General features: G+C 48.4%; 2 protein-coding genes across 2 annotated transcripts; one reads left to right on the forward strand and one right to left on the reverse strand.

The window, feature by feature from the left end:
- Positions 1-3,077: 3,077 nt before the first annotated feature.
- On the reverse strand, positions 3,078-4,208 carry Rprml (reprimo like). Its single transcript, XM_041635991.1, has one exon. The coding sequence runs from the start codon at positions 3,846-3,848 to the stop codon at positions 3,495-3,497; it is 354 nt and encodes a 117-aa protein (XP_041491925.1). The 5' UTR covers positions 3,849-4,208; the 3' UTR covers positions 3,078-3,494.
- Positions 4,209-15,736: 11,528 nt separating this feature from the next.
- Lyzl6 (lysozyme like 6) lies at positions 15,737-20,673 on the forward strand. Its single transcript, XM_041636187.1, has 4 exons — positions 15,737-15,915; positions 16,734-16,892; positions 18,282-18,360; positions 20,412-20,673. The coding sequence occupies exons 1-4, from the start codon at positions 15,780-15,782 to the stop codon at positions 20,476-20,478; spliced, it is 441 nt and encodes a 146-aa protein (XP_041492121.1). The 5' UTR covers positions 15,737-15,779; the 3' UTR covers positions 20,479-20,673.
- The last annotated feature ends 2,279 nt before the right edge of the window (positions 20,674-22,952 follow it).

The raw sequence follows: 22,952 nt of genomic DNA on the forward strand, positions 1-22,952 counted from the left end.
CAAACTTCGGCAGGGTGAGCGGCTTTTTCTGGCATCCGGGAAATCTGAGGCTTGTCTCTTCAGTCCCAAGCCCCGTGTCTACGTGTATACCTGCCTAACCCTCAACCCACTGCCCAGACTTTGTTCTTTTTGTTTTGTTTTGTTCTCTGAGTCAAACTACACCCCTTAAGGTGCCTTTCCTCCCCAACAAGGGATGACATTGTATGGAATATGGAGAAGAGGGCCCGGGCCTGGCTTCGAGGAAAGGTCTTCTTCACCGGGAGGCTATGTGGTTGGCAGAGGACACAGGCGCCATGAGGTAGGGATGGGACCACCTCAATCATCCCCCTCAATGCTTCTGCTTTGCCTCTTTATTTTCAGCAGACCTGGAAGCAGCTGTGGTTGGCCGACCTGTGTGTAGACAGAACCCTGAAGGTGGGGCATTGGCAGGGCAGAGGGGAGACCTGAGCCTCCTTCGGGGGGGGCCGCTTGCTTTGCTTCACCTTCCTCTCTCCTTTTCGCCTCCCCTCCCATCTTCTCCCTGCTCCCCTCCTATCCTCTCCTATCCCCTTTCCTTTTTTCTCTTCCTCCTTCTCTTATTCTTGCTTCCTGCTCTAGCTAGAGTGGAAAGATGTTCCTGCACGGATCCTGGCTCTGGGTCAAGACAAGAGAAGTGGGGGTGGAGAAGGACCCCAGGATGAGGATTCCAGTGGCTGGAACCCTTGGCTGGATGGCAGCTTTGAGCAAAAGGTGGTGGCATCCTGTCCCCCTACAACACAGTTCTGCTCATCAAAGAACCATCAGCTGGGGGAGTGAGGTCACTGGTGACAGACATTGGGCTCTTTCGCTCGCTCTCTTCTTTTCTTCTGAAACCAGCTCTGTCACCCCAGGCTGCTGCTGACCCGATGTGGTGCTGGGATCAGTGGTGGGCGGGGCTCGGCAGCAGCTGTATACTTTTCCAGGGGAATTTTGACAGGCAAGTGGGGGAGGGAGTGGAGATGTGAGTGGTAGCACTCCCAACTGTCCCCTGCTCCAGGATCAGAGGACAGGGCAGAGAAGACTTGATTGGGTTCCAGCTGCCCTATCCCAGGACTGGTGTTGGTGCATGCTGGGAATGGACTCTTGCAGACCCCTGGCCCAGGACCACAGTAGACTTGCTGTTGATGTTAGTTGAGAGAATGAACGTGAGCAAGTCCAATCTCCTTGCCCACAACAGCAACTGAGAGGGTATCTGCTCCTCTTTCTCAGCAAGGTCTTAGTGTGTGTCTCGGGCAGCTTCTTTGGGTCTTGATTTCCTCATCTGTACAATGGGAGTGTTGATAAAGCCTTCCTTAGTAAGATAAGAAGTCAGTGCTTCACAAATTAGGGACCTCAAAAAGTGTTCCCATTCTTCTTATGAAAGAACTTTGAAAACAGCAAAATGTGGCATGAATATGAATTGTTATTATTTTCCTGTTCAGGATTCTCATTTCAGAGAGCCAGTTCCATTTTACTGGGGAAGGAGTTCATACATTAAATAAAGTTAATGGTAATGCTGGTATCTTTCTTTATTGGCTGTCCCTCAGGTGTCAGGCCCTGTGCTGGCCACGCCACATGAATGTCACAGGTGCTCTGAGTCCTACCACTCCGAGTGTGTAGACAAGGAAACTGAGGTGCAGAAGAGTTGAGCTACGTCTTTGCAGCCACAGAGCCAGGAAGCAGAACAGTGAGGATTCCTCAGATAAGGATTCTGCCTTCCTCCTTGCTGAGTCTGAGACCATCTGAGATGTGGCCCCTGTATCACGAGCCAGCCTCATGGGGAGAATCTTGCTGCACAAGGGCTGGGGACAGAGGAAGAATTTTCTCCCAAAGTTCCAAGGCTTGAGAGCACCGTACCTCACTGGTTTCTACCTCCCATAATCCTTCCTCCTCTTGTCTGAGGGTTACAAAATTTAATCATACCCCCCCCCTTTTGGGGGCTGCAGGAGTAAGAATGATCACAGATATAGCTGGCCTGTCTATTCTACAGATGAATCCCCAGGTATGTGACTGAATGGCAGGATGGAGGAAGGGACACAGCTCCATCTCTGTAACTCCACAGAACTGTGTGGGAGACAGGAAGAGTCTGCATCCTTCAGACTCAATTGCCACTTTCGTTTTTGTTAAGAATCTCCCTGCCACCTCCTCCTCGCCCCAACTGTTGTCAAAGAGAGATGGTCCCTCCTGCTTCCCATTCTAAAGCCAGGGAAGGCTTCAGCCATCTTCTCTCCCTTTCTCCTTCATTTCCACCCAGGTGGAGAGGAGAGGGCGGGGCATTTCTAGAAACATTTCTAAGTACTCTATGCCTGAGACTGGCCAAGAGGGTACATGTAGGTCAAAAAACTGGAGGGAAGATGGCCTGAGCACAGTTGTCCCTCAGAGCTAAGACTTGCTGCAAATGTCCCCCTTCACTTCCTTCTGGTTAGTAAGCACCAAGTCCCCACCAAAACTGGGTTTCAGGTCAACAGAGAGTGGAGGGTGCATTTCTTAATGGGAGGGTCTAGTGCACAGAAGAAATACTGTTCGTAGGCCATTTAAGGGGCTCATTCCGAGGCCACCCATCTATTACCTGAAAGGGTAAGGCAAAACAAGCTCTTGGATGGGACTTCTGGGCTCAGACTGGAATTTTTACGAGATCCAGTCCCTACCTACCCAACTTAACTTATCTGATATATTTATTTTATTCACAGCCATCCCCCATTTGGATTCCGTTCCCTTTCTTTTTCCATGTCCACTTTATGGAGAAGAATAAAATTTCCAATGATTTAATTAATCTCACCAGCTGTCTGGCTGCCCCAAAGGACCTGTCTCCTCTACCGTAGGAGTAGAAGAAAAACAGTTCTTTGTAGGAAGGAAAAGGAAAAAAAAAAAAAAAAAAAACCAACCAACAAAAACCAATTCCTTTTTCTCTCTCGCTTTGGTCTGAGAACCCAAGGAGCTCCAGGGCTGTCTGCCCCCTAAACTAGGGACAGAAGCAGAACACTATTCGCTCCCTCCCTTCCCCTCAGCATGCGAGCGCGTGGACACACACACACACACACACACCAAATAGGATGTATCAGGAAACCCGACGGCTATGGTTTTATTACAAAATTTATTTTCAGATGCAATGCGAGATCAGCTGCTAAATCTGAGACTCTTCCCGCACCCTCCTCGGAATCAGCCCCCACCAACCTGCCCGAAATCCTTATGCAAGTGACCTCAACCCCGCATTGCATCCCCCCCCCCCCTCCGCTTCACTCCCACCCTGCCCGGAATGTCTCTTTGTAAAAAACCTGTGACGAACCCTGCGCTCCCGACCCCCACTGGAGCGCATACAGAGTGAGAGCCCGGAGTGACAGTCCCTTCGTGCGCTCTGCTGCTGCTGAGTCCCGAGATGTTCAGGCTGGGGCGGTGCGAGCCACTTCGCTGACCACGGCCTGGGGCTAAAGCCTCCAGGCAGATGTTCTGCGGTCCCTTGCTCGCGGTGCTGCGACGTTGGCGAAGGCAGCCGGAGCTCAGTACAGTCCCAGGATGGCGGCGCCCACGTCCTTGGAGGGCCTGCGCTCCTGCATCAGAAAGTTGATCATACTCTCGGACTTGATGAGCAGGTTGCAGCCCAGGAAGAAAACGCCGAAGACCACGGTAAGCGACAGCACGCAGAGTACGGCGATCTGCGCCACGCGCGACACCCACAGGCTGCGTTCGTCGGGCGCCAGCCCCGCGGGGACCCCGTCGCTGGCGGTCAGCGGTGCGCCCCCGGAGCAGCAGTCTAGCCACGTGCCCAGCCCGTGGCTACGGTTCCCCAGGGCGGCCCGGGCGTCACCACCTGCCTCTTCCAGGCCGCTGTGGTTCAGGAAGCTCGCGTTCATCGCGGCGCAGCGCCCGGAGTCTGGGCGCGCGGTCCAGGGCGCGCCGGGAGCTGGCTGCGTCCGCGCTGTCGGGGACGCCCGGGGGGCCCCTTGATCACCCTTGAGCCGGGACGAGAGGAAGGCGGGAGGCAACCCACGCGCTGGTACTCTCGATCCGCCTACCTCCCCGGCGGGAAACCGGCGGCCGGGAATAGAGAGCAACAGGCGGCGCGCGAGCTGGAGGGAGCCAACAAACAGTGCGTGGCAGTCGCCCACGGAGATCCACGCCAGCCGTGCCGCCCCGCCCCTGGCAATCGCTGAGCTCCGCCCCGCCCTACCCCTCCCTGCTCCAGCCCACTCGCGGCGCCCAAACTGTGGGGACACGAATCCCTCCCAGCGTGCAGCCTACGCAAAGCTGGCTTGAAAAAGGGTCAGAACGTCTGGGCAGCTCCCACCCTCGGGCCAAGTAACCTTGACTCACTCTGGGCAGCTGCGGTTTTGTTCTGCTTAGGAAGAAAGCTGCCCCAAGGAGCCGGTTCCCGGAACTGTGGCTCCAGAGGCGATCTGGAACCCTTCTCCACTTCATTTAAGGAGCACGCGGGGTGGGGGTGGGGGCCGTGGTAGCTATGGCCCCCAGCGTTGCCTACTTCACCAGGCTTGGTTCTGGGTGGCCAGGCCGTGTCATACTATCCCTGCTGGAGCCTCTCAGCTTTTCCCTGGCTGAAGGGTGTCACAGCCATGAGAGCTCTTTGTCTCCTACCCTATGTCAGGCCCCACACACCAACCCTACTTAATACATTCATTAAAATTAAGTCATTTGGGGGAATTTTTGTTTGTTTGTTTGCTTGTTTAATAGAAACAGTCATTGTAGATGGTTTAGGAAGATGAATTAGCAAAAGCGTGGGGGGGAGACCCTCTAAAACTGCAAAATCCTGCAGTCCGGGGTTATTATTTTCTAGCAAACTCTTCCCTGTTGTCTCTATTTGTGTTCCACACTGCAAACGGGAATGCAGTGTCCTGACTACTGTAACGAACATGCTGTTTTGTTCTGCAAGTATCTGGCCCAGTCAGTCTGGGCTTTGCTTTTGGCAGCAAGGTTTCTTTAGAGAAATGCTTGGTTCCATCCTTCGCTCATTCTTCTGGTCAGACCAAAGCGTAACCTGGACTTGGAGTCCATGTCCTTGACTCCATCCAGCTGAAGCCCGGCTGTCTGATACAAAAGGGTGGGGAGTAAGAAGAGAGTAGGGGACCTTTCAGGGCAATGCCTGTTCCAGTGAGCATGACCAGCATACATGGCCAATGTCTTGGTCCATAAGCTTTCAGTTATTCCTGCCTGTTCCCGACCCCCGTCCACCATCCCTGGGGAGATTTCTTTGGATAACTTAGTGTGGAAGGAGGGACCAGAGATGTTTGCCCTTGACCTGGAAAAAGAGAGCTTGGGTTTGGGGAAAGGAAAAGAGACCACCCCACCCAACTGAAGACAGATCTAGGCTATTCACTAAGATCTTGCTGGGACAAGAGTTAGCCAGTTGCCTGTGTCCACCTGATTGGAGGCAGGCAGAGCAGGAAGCTTCACAGTGGAGGGAGGAGAGCCCTGGGGTGGGTGGATCTGGAAGTAACTAGGCTGGGTGGCACAGAGTTCCTTACAAGAGTCCTTCCAGGTTTTGACTAAAGCCACAGTCATCTGAAAGGTAGGCTGGGGCAAAAGGATTAGCTTCCCAGATCTCTCCATCTTAGTTAGGGTTTCTATTGCTGTGAAGAGACACCATGGCCATGGCAACTCTTATAAAAGAAAACATTAATTGGGGCTGGCTTACAGTTCAGAGGTTTAGTCCATTATCATCATGGCGGGAAGTATGGTGGCATGCAGGCAGACACCTGTTGGAGAGGTATCTGAAAGTTCTACATCTGGATCAACAGGCAGCAGGAAGAGAGAGTGAACCACTAGGCCTGGCTTGAGCTTCTGCAACTTCAAAGCTCATCCCCAAAGATATACTCCCTCCAACAAGGTCACACCTCCTTATAGTACCACTCCCTGAGCCTACTGGGGCCATTTTCATTCAAACTACTACTCTCCCTCAGTTGGCTGTTGGCAGGAACCTCAATCCCTCACACTGGCCTTTCCATTTTTTTTTCACTTTCCTCATGGCCAAACTTGGAGAATGTGCTAGAAAATGAACAACTGGTAGAAGTGAGAGGGAAGAAAAACCGAGGCTGCAAAACCAAATGCATCAGCAGCTCTCACTGTTGTTGAACTCTCACTGCAAGCCTTGGTGAAAGAAGCCCTTACTTCCGGAGACCTAGAAGACAAATCTTACGAGGTCGTAGCTGGCAGTGTGTCACAGACAGTATATAAACCCATAATGCTCACAAGCAAGCCCACACTCTTTCCAGCACTTGACGTATGTGAGCGGAGAGATGTGTAGATCTATGTCACTGGGAAGGAAAGATGGGAAGTCCAAGGTGTGGGGTGGGGCCTCAGAAAGCCACAAGTTGTTTGTCACCTGGGCTGCCACCCTCCAGAGAGAAGGAAGCAGGTGCCTTTGGGCCCAGCTGCCACCCACATGGGACTATTTTTACCCTTTATCTCAGCCACAGACTGCATCCCTCAGATCTGGAAGGGCCATGTGGACAACCTGGTCCGCAAGAGGAACTGCCAGGGGCCACCCAGAGGCTGCAATGTCCTGTCCTGCAGCTGTTCGAATGAACCTTTAGTTCTCTGGCATGTGTGGCCCATCAGGGTTAGGTCTCATTAGTGCTGCTGGCTAGCCGAACCCTGAAAACTAGAATGTCCTCATGAGCAGATACTGGAAACTACGCTGTAAACAGGCTAAATACAATGTTCTATGCACACACGAGTTATTGTACCAGAGGTTAGACCAAGTTAGTTTGCATGTTCAACCATCCCTTCTCTCCCCTTTAAAAAAAGTAAACGGTTGACCATGGAAAGACAGTGCACTTGGGAGAGGCCGAGAGCTCTTGAGTGGAGTTTACTCTGTAAAGCGCTGCAAGCAGCCCTCCTTGGTTCCTGTTTACACAATTCATTACTTAGCGAGCTCTTCCTGAGGCAAATTTGCCTTCTGCCCAGTTCCTGTCCAAATGGCCTCACGTTTCCAGTTGGCAGACGGGAGGGAAGCCAATGACAGTTTTTACTGCACTGGGTACAGAATTGTACACTAGTTGTTTTGTTTGCCCCTTGTTCACATGATGATGGCACTAGGGTTGTGCCCAGTCTGCTGTGGCAGGTGTGTAGAGGGGAGAGGGAGGCCCTCAGACTGTGGAAAGGGGCAGTGCCAATATAAGCGTTGCAAAATGGAGAGCAGATACATTTGTCATGGGTATGAGGGACTTTATGCCTCACCTTTTGCCACCTGTCTGATTTAGGCTTGATTGACTGACTGACTGACTGACTGATTGATTGATTGAAGAGAGGTCTTGCTATAGTGTCCTGGCTGACCTGGAAATCAGGATGCTCCTGCCTCAGCTTTATGGGTGCAGGATAACAGGTGAAACACCATGACCAGTTGGCTCACGTTTTATAAAATATTAGACATAGCGTGATTAATAAAGACCCAGAGACAGATACTGGGGTTCAACGTGAAGGTCAGAAAGGCAAAACAGTTAGCCAGTGGCTCTTACCTCGACCTCAGTCCGAAATGGCGATCCTGCCTCCAGAACTCTCAGAGTGAGACTGTATGTGAGAGCTGTCTCCTGCCGTTTTATATTCCAGTCTGGTGCTGGGATTAAAGGTGCGCACCACTACCTCCCGGTTTCTATGGCAAACTAGTGTGGCTACTGGGATTAAAGGTGTGTGCAACCACTGCCTGCTCTGTAAGGCTGACCAGGGCGGCTGTTTCACTCTCTGATCTTCAGGCAAGTTTTATTTATTAAGATACAAATGAATTATCCCTACAAGTAGAGTTGCAGAGATCTAGAATATGGTTCTGCTGGGCTCTTGGTTGGCTGTGTGATTCTGGACAAGTCAGCCCTCCTCTCTGGGGTTTTGAATGTTTCGTCCACTAAGCTGGGGAGATGGCCTAGGGAAGTGCTTGCCTTGCAAGCATGGGGACCTGAGTTTGATCCTTATAAACCATGTTTCTAAAAAGGTGGGGGCATGTTCACATATCATATACTTGTAATACCAGAGCTTGCGAGGCAGAGACAGGAGGACTCCTGAGACTCACTGACCAGATAACCTAGCCTACTTGGTGGGTTCCCACCAGTGAACAATCCTACCTCAAAAAAGTGGGGGTAGATAGTGGCTGAGGAACAACCCCTGAGGCTGATCTCTGACTTCCACAAGCATGTGCACACACACACACACACACACACACACACACACACACACACACACAGAGAGAGAGAGAAAAAGAGAGAGAGAGAGAGAGAGAGAGAGAGAGAGAGAGAGAGAGAAACTCTTCACTAAAACTTTCTTTACAAAAACAGATTAGTGTGGACCAGGTGAGCTGCTATCTGCTTTCCTGTGCCCTGTGCATGGAGAAGTATGAAGCCCAAGGCCTTTGTCTGGTCTGGCCCCAAAGTGCCTGAGCTTCATGACCCCAACTGTAGAGGAGGTTGGTCACTATCTGCAGCTCTCAAACTGTCCTCTCTGGAGCAGCGATTCTGTAACATCTGCAACATGAGACACTGACCCGAACAGGTTTCTTTGCTGCAAGACTTCTCTGGACCTTAAGCTCGTGCTATGCTTTGGGAGTTCCCTACGGGGGATTTGGGATGCAGCACTTCTGAATATCAACCAATATCTTGTGTTATGAAGCAGCACCTAGAGCACTTTGGGAAATTCTCTGCAGCTCCACTTAAGGCTCCGTTTCTTTATGCAGAACATAGATGCTGCTGCAAAGTTAAATAAGGCCGTGCCTGGAAACAGGCCTGGCACAGCACCTGGCACAGAGTAAACGCTCAATAAATGCTGGTAGCTATTATCTATAACGAGGTCCTTCCTTTTCAGCACTGACATTCTGTACTTCCAACTGCAGCATGTAATTAAACCGCAAAGCATCTGGCTTCCCGAGCAGAAAGAACAAGCCTGGAGGAAGGAAAAGCGGGAGAAGGCTCCTTCTGGGCTGCCCATTTGTGCACCAGCCTCCCCACCAGCCAATACAACAGGGAATGGAGTAAGATGCCAGCCCTTAATGACAGGGCTTGAGGAGCCTGCGGTTCCCTGTTAGCGTGGACCCTTGGGGGATATTTGCCAGTGCAGACATCTGGAGGGAAAATCAGGGCTTTATGGTTGCTGAAGTTTGAATAGGCTTGGAATATCCCCTAAGGGTTCATGTGTTGATGACTTTGTTCCTGGTATGGTAGTCCTGGGAGTCAATGCAACTTTATCTTTAAGGGACCTCTAGACTAGGCATGGTGGCTCACGCCTATAGTACTAGCATGCGGAGGGGTAGGGTAACAGGCTCAGGCAGGTGAACTCCCATATGTTCCAGTAAAGCCTGGGCTACAGTGTGAGGCCTTGTCTCACAAAAACAAAAGGAAGGGCTGGGGATGTAGCTCAGCTGGTAGAACACTCGCATAAGGCCCAGGGCTTGAACTCCAGCAAGGTATAAACCGTGCACGGTGTTGCAGACCTGTAATTCCAGCCCTGGGGAAACAGAGGCAGATGGATCAGAAGTTCAAGGTCATCCTCTCTCTGCTAACTGACAATTTAGACCCACTTGGGATATATGGTACCCTGTCTCAAAACAATAAAATGGGGTGCCACCTCTGAGAAGTCATGGGGAGCAGGACAGTCCCACCACAAGGATCCCAGGTCAGAGAAGAGGACAGAGAAACTTAGTAAGAACAAGCTGGTTAAAAATGATAGCTAGGGGCAGACAAGGTAAGCTGGGCACCCAGAGGAGAGGCCACAAGCTACTGGAACACAGGAAGCTTCAGGTGGCCTCTCAGGTGGCTTAGCGATGCCAACTCTGGCTGAGGCATGGAAAGCCACCCCCAGGCTTCACGAGCATATCTAAGGGCTCAGCACTGAGTCTCAAAGGTAATTGGATGGCAATCAGATACTGGCCCAGGGAAGGACCAGGCATAGAGTGCCTCTCATCCCTTGCATCAGGGCCTAGGAAAGCAGGATGTGATTTCACATTCGGTTGTTCAGGGAAAGTGCCTTTGAACTCTGGACATTGAACAAGTACTTGGGGCATAGGCACAGGGGCTAGCTCTGGCTAAGCTTGTATTCAATCTTGTGAGGGAAGCCTGGCCTGGGGAAAATGGGTAATACTTGCTCTGTCTGCCTGAAACACCACCCACTGTTTTGAGGACTTTCTCTTCTCCACTGTAACCAGTTACAGTAGGAGCTTCCCCTGACACTTTCTTTTTCAGAAACAAAGGACCTGTGATAGTGCCTGGGTCAATCCTAGTATCTCTTCCACCCAAACTGTGTAGGCACGAGGATCCATCCGCCTGTGACCTGTGATCGACTGTTAGGTAACACAGACGAACCAGGAACTCACATATTCCACAAACCAGCCATATGACTTCTTCTGGTCAATGACGACTGAAAAAGCTAGGGGCAGTTTGAGAAAAGATTATTTCTGGGACTGGCTGTCTTGGTACACTCAACACAGGATCTTAACTGCAGAGCCAGGTCCTTTGCATGCAGTACCCATGGAGGCCAGAAGTGGGCGACAAACCCTTTGGAACCGGAGTTACAGCTCGTTGTTAGTGGCAGAGTGGATGGATGGATGCTGAGAAGTGAATCTGGGTTCTCTGCAAGAGCAGCCAGTGCTCTTCACTGCTGAGCCCTCTCTCCAGCCCTTGGCTAGATGAAATTTATAATGTTTCATTTGAAAGAGGACCTTGCTTCTGAAAATAGCATAGGACTACTATCATGAGAAAATGATAGTTTAACACTACAAGGGTTGGTTTCAAAGGAGACACCCACACTTGCTTTTTATAAGACAGATCAGTGACTAGCTGATGGCCTACATCTAGCCACCACCTGTTTGTACAAAGTAAGTTTACTGCAATAGACTCAGTCACAGACGCATTCTCTGTGGTTGACTTTGTGCCATGATAACAGAACCAAAGTTCCAAAGTTCCTTGCTATGGTCAGCAAGGGCTAAAATAGTACTATGTGGACCTTTATTTATTTATTTAAAAAAATGCTGCTACCTCCTGCTTCGTAAGAATTTAAAAGAGGGAACTTGGTTGGAGAGATGGCTCAGCCGTTGAGAGCATGTACTGCCTGAAGTGGCATTGAATAGCAACCATGCCAAGGTCACTAAGAAAGACATTATGTGCTTGTGATATCCTAGAGCCATCTGAAAAGGGTCTGAACAAGAGACTGTCTGCTTTGGATTGCCCTGTGAGCATGTCTGTAGGGATTGTCTTAACCAAGTCAACTGATATGGAAAGAGCATGCCCAGTGTGGGCAGTGCCATTCCCTAGGCAAGAGATCCTGGACCTTTTAAGAGTGGAGAAACCAAATTGATCACAAGAAGGCAATCAGGCAGAATACATGTATCCATTTCTCTCCACTATTCACTGGGAATGTAATGTGACCAGCTGTTTCAAGCTCTTTTCACGGTGACTTCCCAGGAGCGATGGACTGTCACCTGGAATTGAAAGCTAAAACAAGTTCTTTCTCTCCTAAATTGTTTATTGTAGGGGTATGTTGCACAAGTAATAGCAACCCAGAGACAGATATTGAGGTTCAACCTGAAGATCGGAAAAGCAAAGCAGCCAATCACTAGAAAGACCTTTACCTCTACCAGATCTTCAGACTGAAAGGGCAAGATCATCTCCATGAATCCTCAGACTCCACACTCCACCAAGTTCCTGTCTCTTACCCTTTATATTCTTCTCTCTGTCCAGTCATACCGCTCCTGTCTCCATCTCCCTAGTTAGTGCTGGGTGAAGGGTCCAAGAGTAAAAATACAGAAATGTAGATTCCAGAAATAAGAATGTAGAAATAAAGAAATACAAAGTTGTAAGCCTAGGAGAATGAGAGCAGGCTGTCGGCAGCTTTCTCAGCAGCTTAAGGATGAACTATTAACAGTGGGTTACTGGGCTTTACAACTGATAGCTCTGTCCGCAAGACTGAAGTGACCCTCTGCAAACTGAGGGTCAGCTTTTAGATAACCCTTCACCCCGCTACTCACGACCAGTGAAATGAGTTAACTTTTAGCTGATGGGATGTACCTGACTTCCTGGTTATGTGTTTTCCCATACCCTTCCCTGCTATGCAAAACTGGCAGTATCAGGGGAAGTGCAGAGTTTCGGTAAATACTGTCAGGGAGCGCCAGGGAAAAACAATGGACTAAATACAAACATTAGTTTAGCAAAAAAAAAAAAAAAAAACTGAAGAGCTGGGGTAAGCCCTTCAGCACTTGAGAGGCTAAGGCAGGAAAAGGACCACAAATCTGGGGCTAGCCTGGGTTACAGAGAGAGTTCTTGCCTCAAAAAAGAAAAATGATAAAGACAATTTTGTTTATGTGGGTCCCCTTGTGTAGCAGCTAAGCCCACATGTTCGTATCAAATCCAACTTCAACTTTAGGTTGCTTCCTACCAGCTCCGAGGCTTTGGACACGATGCTTAATTTCTCTGGAGCTGATTCTTAGAGTGCTATGAAGACAAATGAATCCCTGCTGGCAGTGCTAAGCATTGTAGCGCTGCTGGCAGGGCTCATTGGGTCAACAGTTGTTGTCCTAGGAAGGCTCTTCTGCTTCATCCCACCGGCATTCCACCATCACTTTCCCATCCGCATTAACTCTGCTCTTCTCCTTCTCTACTAAGCCATTCATCCCAATGTCTGGCTCTTTACCATGTGCTAACCAGGCTAGCTACGCTTGTGATGCTGCAGCAACTGGCCCCATAAATCACACCGATTCCTGCTCATGGGGCTCCAGACAAAGTGAATGGGAGATTTCTCTAAAGACACCCTGAGAACCACAGCTCCCTGATGCCATCGCCAGCCCTACAAACCAAATGTTGTGACTGCCCCTTGCTTGAGTCAGGAACCTCTTTTACAAGGATCTAGGAACACAGGGAAGTCTCCTGGTACTGATGGGCCAACAAGGTAGAATCAGAACCAAAGAGACCAAAGCTGAAACCCAAGCTGTACCAAGTATAAAGGAAATGGTTGTGGTCAGCTGGGGAAGGCTAGCTAGGGCATCTAAGGGAAGGCACTCTGGAAACAGAAACTCCAAAACCTTGGACATGGTCTGCTTCTGCCCTCTAGTGGCTGCTGGCTAGCCCAGCAAGTATCAGCTTCAAGACGGTGGGCATTGTTTCTGGACTTCTAAATTATGCTGTGTTTCTCAACCATGCTTGACCTACAATCCCTTTCCACAAAACATATTTTAGTAATAGTAACTTCTAAATATTTCTCAGTGCCCCTTAGAAGTATTTCCATGCTATAACAGGTAGGTTTTCTGTGTGAACACACAACAGAAACAAAACTTAAATCTGTTTATGGAAGAAAGGACACTCACTGAGCCCCAGACAGCAGCAGAAGGGGTATGTGGGTCCCTGAAGAGTTGCCTCTGGGACTGGATCCTGGCCTAGACTCCAGACTTTTCACAAAGGCTTAGTGCCTCATAGGGCCTGTGCCCACAGAAATTCAAAATGCAGACTCTGGGTACTGTGCAAAATTTCAAAGCTCTGAGGAGTTTTTGTTCAGAACACAAACATGGACACACACTCCTGCAGCCAGGGGCAGGGACCTGTGACTGCAGTTTCTCCTAAGAAGTCAAGGCGGCCCTGTTCCCAGAAAGGAAGGGAGGTGGCAGGCCCGTCTTACATGAGACACCTTGCCTTCCAGACCCGCCTGCCAATTCTACCTAAAGCTTGGACAGTTTTCACAGTTCAAACCAGCATATTTATGGGAGTGATGACATCACAGAACCAGGGTTCCAGAAGGCTGGGGTGGCCAAGAAGAACACGTGCCTTCTTGAGAGGAAAGAGAACCAAGAGCCGGATGATGGGGCTGGAAAGTGCTTGGTGAGGAAGAGGAGGCACCTGTCGCAAGCCACCTTGTCCTGTAGATCTTCCTAAAAGGCCCTGTGCTGGCTGGAAGCTAGGGTCAGAGAGGTAGGTAGGCTTGGAAGCTGGATAGGGCCACATGCTGGAACCACTGCCACCCTGAGGGAAATCCCTGAGGGGATTTAATGGACCAAGGCAGACCTTTCAGCTTTGAGAGAGCTGTGAGGGCCATTCTGAGTCAGCATGGGGAGGGCTGCATGGCACATCTGACAGTTAAACAGAGATCTGCTATTTACCTGAAACCCTAATTCAACAGGGCCATTTGTTCTATTTGCAACAATAGAGTGGGTTAGTGAAAACCACCAAAGGATGTCCTGAGTGCACGCCGTGTAACAAAGACAGAGCAAGAGACCAGGAAGCAAGCCGTGTAACAAAGACAGAGCAAGAGACCAGGAAGCAAGTCAAGCCACCAGAGAAGTCATCTCGCCCTGCAGATGCTGGCCTTTGAAGCCCTTAGCATCACACACCTGGTTTAAAGGGAAAAAGACATGCATCCTACGATGGGACCATCCCCGTGTGCTCTCATGGGATGAGAACTTTGAAGGAGAGAACCCAGTTATTTTACAGATATTCCCTTCTTCATTTTTTCATTATTAGACTCAGGCTTCCCATCCTTGGCCAGAACACCTCATAAGAGTTTATGTGTCTAGAGGTACAGAGAGTCCTTTGTCCCTCACTGACAATGTTGATTTTAGTTGCAAGGTCAAAATACTGTATGGGTTGTGCTAAGCAATATGGGAAGGATCAAGACCGTGTATACAAGCTCTGACCTTTCTCCAGCTTCCACCACCTCAGACTTGATGGGTTAATTCTTGTTCAAACCAATGTTAATTCTTGTTCAAACCAATCATTATGCCTACACCATGTTCCTATTGTAGCCCAGAAATCTGCCACATTCCTAGGAGTCCTGGTTCCACTTTGTAAGGAACAAGTCTTGGGTGTTTATTTTTTTCTGAATCATTACATCATTCTTATTAGATAATTATTAATAAATAAATCTTAATTTCACACATGGGGTCCAGAGATGTAAGTATGTTGTTCAAGTCACACAACAGCCCAGCCTTTGATAGCTGGCAGTGGGTGGGAATTTAGAGTACTTGATCTTCAAACACACACAAACACACACACACACACACAAAACATTAAAGTGCAGGTTATTTCTATAACAAGATCACTTTTACTTGCTTTCTGATAAGCACCTTGAACAGAAACAAACCAATATAACCTACAAGTAGCCCACCAGGAACTGCACAAGGCATGGTTTGCAGTGGTGAAGATCTTGTTTCATGTGTCTGCCAGTATGGGCTGGGGGCGATTGGCACCCGTGTTCCAGCCTTTCCTGTAAGGCACATGCTCAAACACTCACCACAAATGCTGGTGAAACATAATCTGCTCTACTCACCTTTGCCAACCTCACCTTGTGTGGGAGGGCTTTCTGTCTGTGTGTTGCTTTTATTGGTTAATGAATAAAGAACTGCTTTGAGCCTATAGCAGAGCAGGGTGAGATGGGGCAGAGCTAGGCAGGGAGGACTGGATTGAATGCTGGGAAAAGAAGGGCGGAGTCAGAGAGATGCCATGGAGCCACTGCCAGAATCAGACACACTGAAACTTTTAGCTGGTAAGCCACAGCCACGTGGCAATATACAGATTAATAGAAATGGGTTAAATTAATATAAGAGTTAGCCAATAAGAAGCTAGAACTAATGGGCCAAGCAGTGATTTAATTAATACAGTTTCTGTGTGATTATTTTGGGTCTAAGCTAGCCAGGTGTCCGGGAACCAACAACCAGCCCTCCTCCAACACTCACCCCCGCCCCCCATCCTGGTACCCAAATGCTGCCTGTGCCTAAATACCCACTACAGGAGGCCAGATGAAGCCAGAGTGGTTTCTCTCTCCAGATCCCTGGCTCTTGGAGACTGGCAGGCACCTTGCTCCTCTGGAGGACCATGAAGGTACTGCTCGTGTGCATGGCAAGTTGCTTTCTGGTGGTGAGTAGCGGAGACATCATCAATCGCTGTGTCTTGGCCAAGATACTGCATCAGGAGGACGTGGATGGGTTCGAGGGCTACTCCCTGCCTGACTGTGAGTGCCACCTTCCTTTCTTTGCCATTTGTCTTTCAAAGTCAAGCTCAAAGGACAATCTCCCCCATCACAAAGCCTTTCCCAACAAGGCACATTTAAATCAACAACTACTAACTGAGCACTGACTATGCACCACTGTGTTAGGTGTAAACGGGATTCTTTCCCTCACAGTGATTGCATTCTAGGAAGGCAAGAGCAGCAATAAGCACACATGCAGACAGAAAGTATTAGCTGGGGTCAAAATGCATTAAGTCTGTGATTCCCAGAGTCGAAAGCAAGAGGATTGTTACGAGGCCAACCAGAGCTAGACAGCATGTTCTTGTCTCAGACAAACAGACAAAAACGGCGTAAGGGGTCAGCAGATGGCTCAGCAGGCTAAAGCACATGGTCCTGCAGGGAAGGGATCTCACCTTTCCACCTGAAATTTGTGCACACCTGCCTTCCGGCACTTTCTCCACATACCCTGCTGTGTGTGTGTCTTTAAGCCCGTGCTTTTGTTTTATCTGTACTAGGCCCCTTGAAGTCAACACCAGTCTATTGGGCTGTGCCTAGTTCCTGGCACACAGTAGGTACTTAGCAAGTGCAGAAAACATAAGTGGGTGGGAAGAGGGGGGGAGCTATACAAGTGGATAGGGAAATGGACTGAAGGGCGGGTGACGCCTGTGGGTATTTCTAGCTCTTCAGGACTATCTAGCTCTTGGGCCTTGTTCTGTCTTCCGATTCCTTGCCTCTCCCCGCTTTTTTTTTTTTCAGTCAATTTCTTCCCATTCCGTTTGTAGCCTTCCTAAAGCCTGCGCCTCCTCTCTCTCTTGTCTAAGGGCTGTGCTTGGCTTTCGTGGAAAGCAACTTCAACATGTCAAAGGTGAACGAGAATGCAGACGGCAGCTTCGACTATGGCATCTTCCAGATCAACAGCCATTACTGGTGCAATGACTACCAGAGTCACTCGGAGAACTTCTGCCACATGAACTGTCACGGTCTGGTTGGGAGCCCTAGGGTGGGAGAGGCAAGAGAGGAGAGCAGGCTCTACTTACAGGCACAGCCTAGGCATGTCTTTGCAGGCATGGTTTAAAGAGCAAGGAATCCCTTGACTGAGCACAGGAAAAGCCCCACAGTCTTAATGCCCCACCCTTGCATGAGGTCTGGAGGGTTCCTTGAGGAGGATCCAGAAAGACTCTTAGTGGATGGGAAGGGCATTACAGCCACACTGATTTTCAACATGTTATATATTGAGCATGTCATATGCATAGCTCATTTTTTTAAATCTACCCTTCCATATAGTAGAAACTGTTTATGATCTGTGTATGTTTTCTAGATGAGCAAATTCAGGCTCAGAGAACTGAGCCAAGTATGTTGTCACTAGTACCACCTGCTTGGAAGGCTGGGGCAGGAGGATTATTGGAGACCAGAAGTCCTGGGGCCATATAGTGAGATGCTGTCTGAAGGAGGAAATGAAAGAGAAAGAGAGGGAAGAAGGGAAGGAAGGAAGGAAGGAAGGAGGGAGGGAGGCAGTCTTGAAATTAATTTGCTCTGTGGCCTTGAATACTCAGGTATAACTGTTGTAGGAGCTGCAGGCCTGCTTTCCCGCCTCCCAGCTCCTGGCCGCCAGCTAGCTTATGCCCCGAAATAACAACACACAAACTGTATTCTTTTAAACACTGCCTGGCCCATTTCTATTAAGGTGTGTAGCACCTTGAGGTGCTCTTACCGGGAAGATTCTAGCCTACGTCCATCCTGGTGGCTTGCTTCATCGCATCTGCTCTGGAGAAGAGTGGCGTTGCGTCTGAGCTCACTTCCTCTTCCTCCCAGCATTCTGTTCTGTTTACTCCACCCACCTATGTTCTAACCTATGAGACCAAGCAGTTTCTTTATTAATTAACCAATGACATTCCTCCATCATATAACCACTCACTTGTGGCCAGGCTAATGGCCAATCAAAGGTCAGGTACAAATTTCTTGCCTCAAAGCTAATCCAGGAGGCTTGACAGGGCCAGTGACTCCTTCCTACCCAAGCACCCCTGGGCTTCTCACCTACAGACCACCCCCTTATAAGAGGGACTTTGTCTTCGTCTGTGTGTGGTCTGTTTTCACAACCCTTTCTCCCAGAAATCCTGAAAACTGTGGGTGAGGCATTACCTAACCCATCAAGAGAAATAGCTATGGTCAGGCTCAAATCTCCTCCTGGTCCCACTGCCCATCTCTGGCAGCCACTGTAGCGGTATCTAAATGTGTCCCTAGGATGGAGGCCTTGTCTAATCCGGAAGTGCTCAGGCCCTAGGTTGACAAGGCCTAGCAGAGACAGTGTCTGTTTGGTCTTTGGGATTAGCCTTTGTACACATCACAGTTGATCGCCTCTTTCTTTTCAGAACTATTAGATCCCAACCTCCTTTCATCCATCCACTGTGCCAAGAAGATTGTGTCTGCAGCAGGAGGGATGAAAAACTGGTAAGGGGGACGGATGAGACTGAGTTAGTGGGCATGGCCTCAAGGAGGAGCATATGACAGAGCAAGGGGCAGTGAACAGGGACTTGGGGGCAATCCCTTACAGAGGTTTAGAAAAATATGGGGCTAGAGAGATTTCTTGGTGGTTAATACCACAGGCTGCTCTTTCAGAGGACTCTGGTTCAATTCCTAGCACCCACAGGATAAATCACAGGCATCAGCAACTCCAGTCCTAGGGGAACCAACACCCTCTTCTGGCCTCCACTGGCATTGCATGCACTTGGTACACAGACATACACCCAGGCAAACACTCTCAAATACAAAATAGAAATAAAAATCTCAAAAAATTTAAAAAGAAAAAAGATGGGGTAGTGGATGATCTTAGTGCTCTTTGTCATAACTCCTGAGTTTGGTTTTTACTCTGATATTGAATTAATAACCTTTTTTTTGTTTTTGTTTTTCAAGACAGGGTTTCTCTGTGAAACAGCTCTGGCTGTCCTGGGACTCACTCTGTAGACCAGGATAGCCTTAAATTCATAGAGATTCACCTGCCTCTGCCTCCCAAGAAACTGGATTAAAGGCGAGTGCTGCCACCACCGCCCTGTAGTAACTTTTGATGGTAATAAGACAAAGCAACTTGAGTTAGCAGAAGGAAACTTACTTGCTCCTATATTGAGATACTTTGTTACTTATTTTTAGTTTGCGTATGTGTGGTATACACTTCTGCATCCACACTGTGGCAGCCTGATGTTGATGGCAGGAGTCTTTCTGACTCTCTCTTCACCTCATTCACAGAGGCAGAGTCTCTGAACTGTGCCCAGAGCTCACAGATTTGGATAGTCTGGCTAACCAGTTGCTTCAGGAATTTCCTGTCTCAGCCTTCTGAACACTGGAATTCGAGGCAGATGAACCTACTTGGCACTTATGTGGGTTTTGGGGGGAAATCCAACTCTGGTGTTTATTCTTGTGAACCATTCCCCAGCCCTGACGTTCACTTTGTGAGATGGTCTCTTACTGCGCCCATTCAAGGGACACAGCAGGACCTCAGGAAAAGGTTGGAACCTCAGGAGAGACTGGAAGACAGTGAGAGGCATCCCATGTGCTTCCATTGCACATGCAAGTTACCAGTCTCTGCAGACCAGCATCCTCTGCTCTCCAACCCACAAGACACAATACAGCATCCCAAGTCTGTAACTTAAAGTCCTAAGGGGACCGGTTAGTCCTAGTCAAAGTTCCTGAGACAGCAACTCTAATGGGTTCAGTATGAACCGGTGTTTTCTCATTGATCCAGTCAGCTGAAAGCAAAGTGGTAATGCAAGTGTGTCTCCTGCAGGGACCCTCTCATAATAAACAACATTTCCTAGGTTAAAAGGGGCCCTTTAGATGACAGATAACTTCAACGTTTTCAGCTCCTCAAAGCTGGATGCATCAGGGACCACTTCATCTTTCCGGTGCTTCAAAGTGGACATAGAACTAATATAAACATTCCCATATCCAGGGATTGATAAGATTGAAAAATTATGAGTGCTGCATGCTCAAAACAAGATCCAGGAAGGAAAATTAATGATTATCGGGGCTGATCCTTTTTGAAGGGGAGGCTCAAAGATTGCAACTAGAATTTTTTTTCTAATTAATTTAAATCCTATGGAATAGTAATACCTACCTTCAAAGGGAAATGAGGAATTAAAAATGTGGATGCTGCCGGGTGCTGATGGCACACGCCTTTAATCCCAGCACTTGGGAGACAGAGGCAGGCAGATCTCTGAGTTTCAGGCCAGTCTGGTCTACAGAGTGAGTTCCAGGACAGTAAGGACTAAACAGAAAAATCCTATCTTAAAAAAACCAAAAAAAAAAAAAGTGGATGCTTACAAATGAGGGAAGAGGGCAAGCCCCAGGGTGAGGGGACCTCAAAGAAGAATCAGAAAGGAAGCCAAGTTAGGAATGAAGGGGCTCTGAGTGTTGCTCTGCAGGGAAGACTCTGCAATACTAGGGTAGGGGTGTGGAGAAGCAGCGATTTCACAGAGAGCAAAAAAACTTCTCTTTTTCCTCCACAGGGTAGAATGGAGATTGCACTGTTCAGGCCGGCCACTCTCACACTGGCTTACGGGATGCCATCTCTGATGAACTGGGGTGCAGAGCCACTGGAGACTCACTCCAGGACCCCTGGACCACTTGGAGGTTCTTCACTACTTCACCTTCTTGCCTTCACCTCATGTCATTTTTTTTTCTCTTCTCACTCACAAGTAAAACTGACCAGAGTCCCAGCTCCTGCTCGTGTTTATCCAGGCCCAGTACCTTTGTTCCTATCATTTGCAAACCCAGATGTCAAATAAACACAATTACTTTTTTTTAAATTTATTAAAGTGTACTCTGAGCAAACAATGTGTTTATTTAGTTATTAATTCCACTTACATCGGAGTACCTACCACTTTAAGGATGTTCTAGACATGAGAAGGAAGAAGACAAATATATCTGTTGTTCTCTAGGGATTCATAATTAGGTTGGTGAAGGAGAGACAACCACAAATATTACAGTGGGGGATAAAATGTTTACTAAAGTCTATGCTCACTGGTTAGAAACAGTATCAAGCTATTAGTAATCACACCCAGACGACTATTCTTACAGGTTAATAGAAGATTCAGATATAGACAGCCAGTGGGGCTGAGGATCTGGCATTGAAATGGAGAAAATGGTACTGAGATAAAGCTATGGTAACAGGTACCAATGATTTGGAGAGAATGAATGAGAGTCTAGATTATTTTTTTAAAAAGTAATAATAAAAAAAAGTAGAAGAGGTCCAGCAAAATGGCTCAGTAGGCAAGAGTACTTGCTGCCAAGCCTGTTGACCAGAGTTCAACCCCAGGACTACATGGTAGAAGGACAAAACTGATTCCTGGAAGTCGACTTGACCTATACACCTGTGCCATGGCATGTGGGCACACACGCATGCACACACACAGACACAGACACACACGCACACATGAAAGCGTCTCTGGGTAGGATCTGATTGGTTTGGCAGGAGCAGATATGGAGTATAATTTGCTTTATGACATGGCAAAGGGCAGAAAAGGGACAGTTGGGGGACTGCCCTGCACAGAGCTACTATCAGTGGTCTAAACTAGAATGTTATCACGGTCCACTTATTCTTCTACCCTAGGCCTAAATGCATCTACAAATGATCTGACTATTCATCAGGTTCCTGACTTCTACAATTTACAAGGAAGTAAGAAGTCAAACCAGTAACTCACCCAGAAGAGCCCCATATTAGATGCTGTCTTGCTGTTGTGCCCAGATACCTGGAAAACCAAGGGTTTTGTGTTTTATTTTATTTTTGGCTCACAGTTTGAGGGTCCAGTCCGTCGTGGTTGCAATGGCAGCAGGGGTGTGAGGCACTAGGTCACTTGGCATCTGCAGCGAGGAAGCAGAAAGAGACCAATGTGCATGCTCAGCTAGCTCACTTTCTTCTGTTTGATTCATCCAGAACCCCAGTCCAAGGGATAGTGCCACCCACTTTCAAGTAGGTCTTCCTTCCTCAGTCAAACCTTTCTGGAAATACCCTCCAAGACACACCCAGGGCTGTGTTTCCATGTGATCCTAAATCTAGTCAAGCTGACAAAGATTAATCATCACAAATTCAAACTTGGTTTCAATACTTGGTTAAAAATATTATGACTGACATGGGAAGCAGCCTGGTGGCAGATGGGCCAGGCCAGGCTGCTGGGAGAAGTGTGAGCAGCACAGTGGGCTGCAACTATAGCAGTGGCCTCCAAAAATTATCTGACCATTAGAGTCTCAGCCTTATCTCCTCCTGCACCTGGAGGAATGGCCATCTGAGCCTTGGGCTCAAAGGCACCTGGAGGAACGATAATCAAAGACTCTACTCTGCCTACACATGAAAGAGCAATCAAGGTAATCACAGCCCCCAACTACACCAACTGGAGAAAAGGGAGGCCCCTGTTCCGATTGGAGGAAGAGGTGGGTAGACAACAGGGTAAGAATACCCTCAACAACATGAAGAGCAAGACAGCACCACCAGAAACTAGTGGTTCTACAACAGCAAGACCTGAACATCCCAATGCAGATGAAGCAGAAGAAAACAACCTTACAAATAACTTTATGAAGATGATTGAAGCCCTTAAAGAAGAAATGAAAAATTTCCTTAAAGAAAAGGAGAAAAAGACAACTAAAAATGGGAAGAAATAACGAATCCCTTAAAGAAAAAGCAATCAAACAGGTGAAAGAAATGGTTCAAGACTTAAAAGCTAGCTGGGCGGTGGTGGCGAACGCCTTTAACCCCAGCACTCGGGAGGTAGAGGCAGGCGGATCTCTGTGAGTTCGAGACCAGCCTGGTCTACAAGAGCTAGTTACATGACAGGCTCCAAAACCACAGAAAAACCCTGTCACAAAAAAACAAACAAAAAAAAAAAGACTTAAAAGCTGAAATAAAGGCAATGTAAAACACACACACACACACACACACACACACACACAAACTGAGGGAAATCTGTAAATGGAAAATCTGGTTAAACGATCAGGAACTACAGATGCAAGCATGAACAATACAAGAGATGGAAGAGAGAATCTCAGGTGTTGAA

The sequence above is a fragment of the Microtus oregoni genome, unplaced genomic scaffold, assembly GCF_018167655.1.
Source record: "Microtus oregoni isolate MIOR12 unplaced genomic scaffold, Mior012 000048F_ref0000485, whole genome shotgun sequence".
Classification (NCBI taxonomy): Eukaryota; Metazoa; Chordata; class Mammalia; order Rodentia; family Cricetidae; genus Microtus; species Microtus oregoni.

Excerpts from the sequence above, each read along its gene's own strand:
- Rprml (XM_041635991.1), bottom strand. The coding sequence starts at position 3,848 with ATGAACGCGAGCTTCCTGAACCACAGCGGCCTGGAAGAGGCAGGTGGT.
- Lyzl6 (XM_041636187.1), top strand. The coding sequence starts at position 15,780 with ATGAAGGTACTGCTCGTGTGCATGGCAAGTTGCTTTCTGGTGGTGAGT. Across the intron at positions 15,916-16,733 it reads GGGCTACTCCCTGCCTGACT|GGCTGTGCTTGGCTTTCGTG; the intron begins GTGAGTGCCACC and ends CTCTTGTCTAAG. Across the intron at positions 18,361-20,411 it reads GCAGGAGGGATGAAAAACTG|GGTAGAATGGAGATTGCACT; the intron begins GTAAGGGGGACG and ends TTTCCTCCACAG.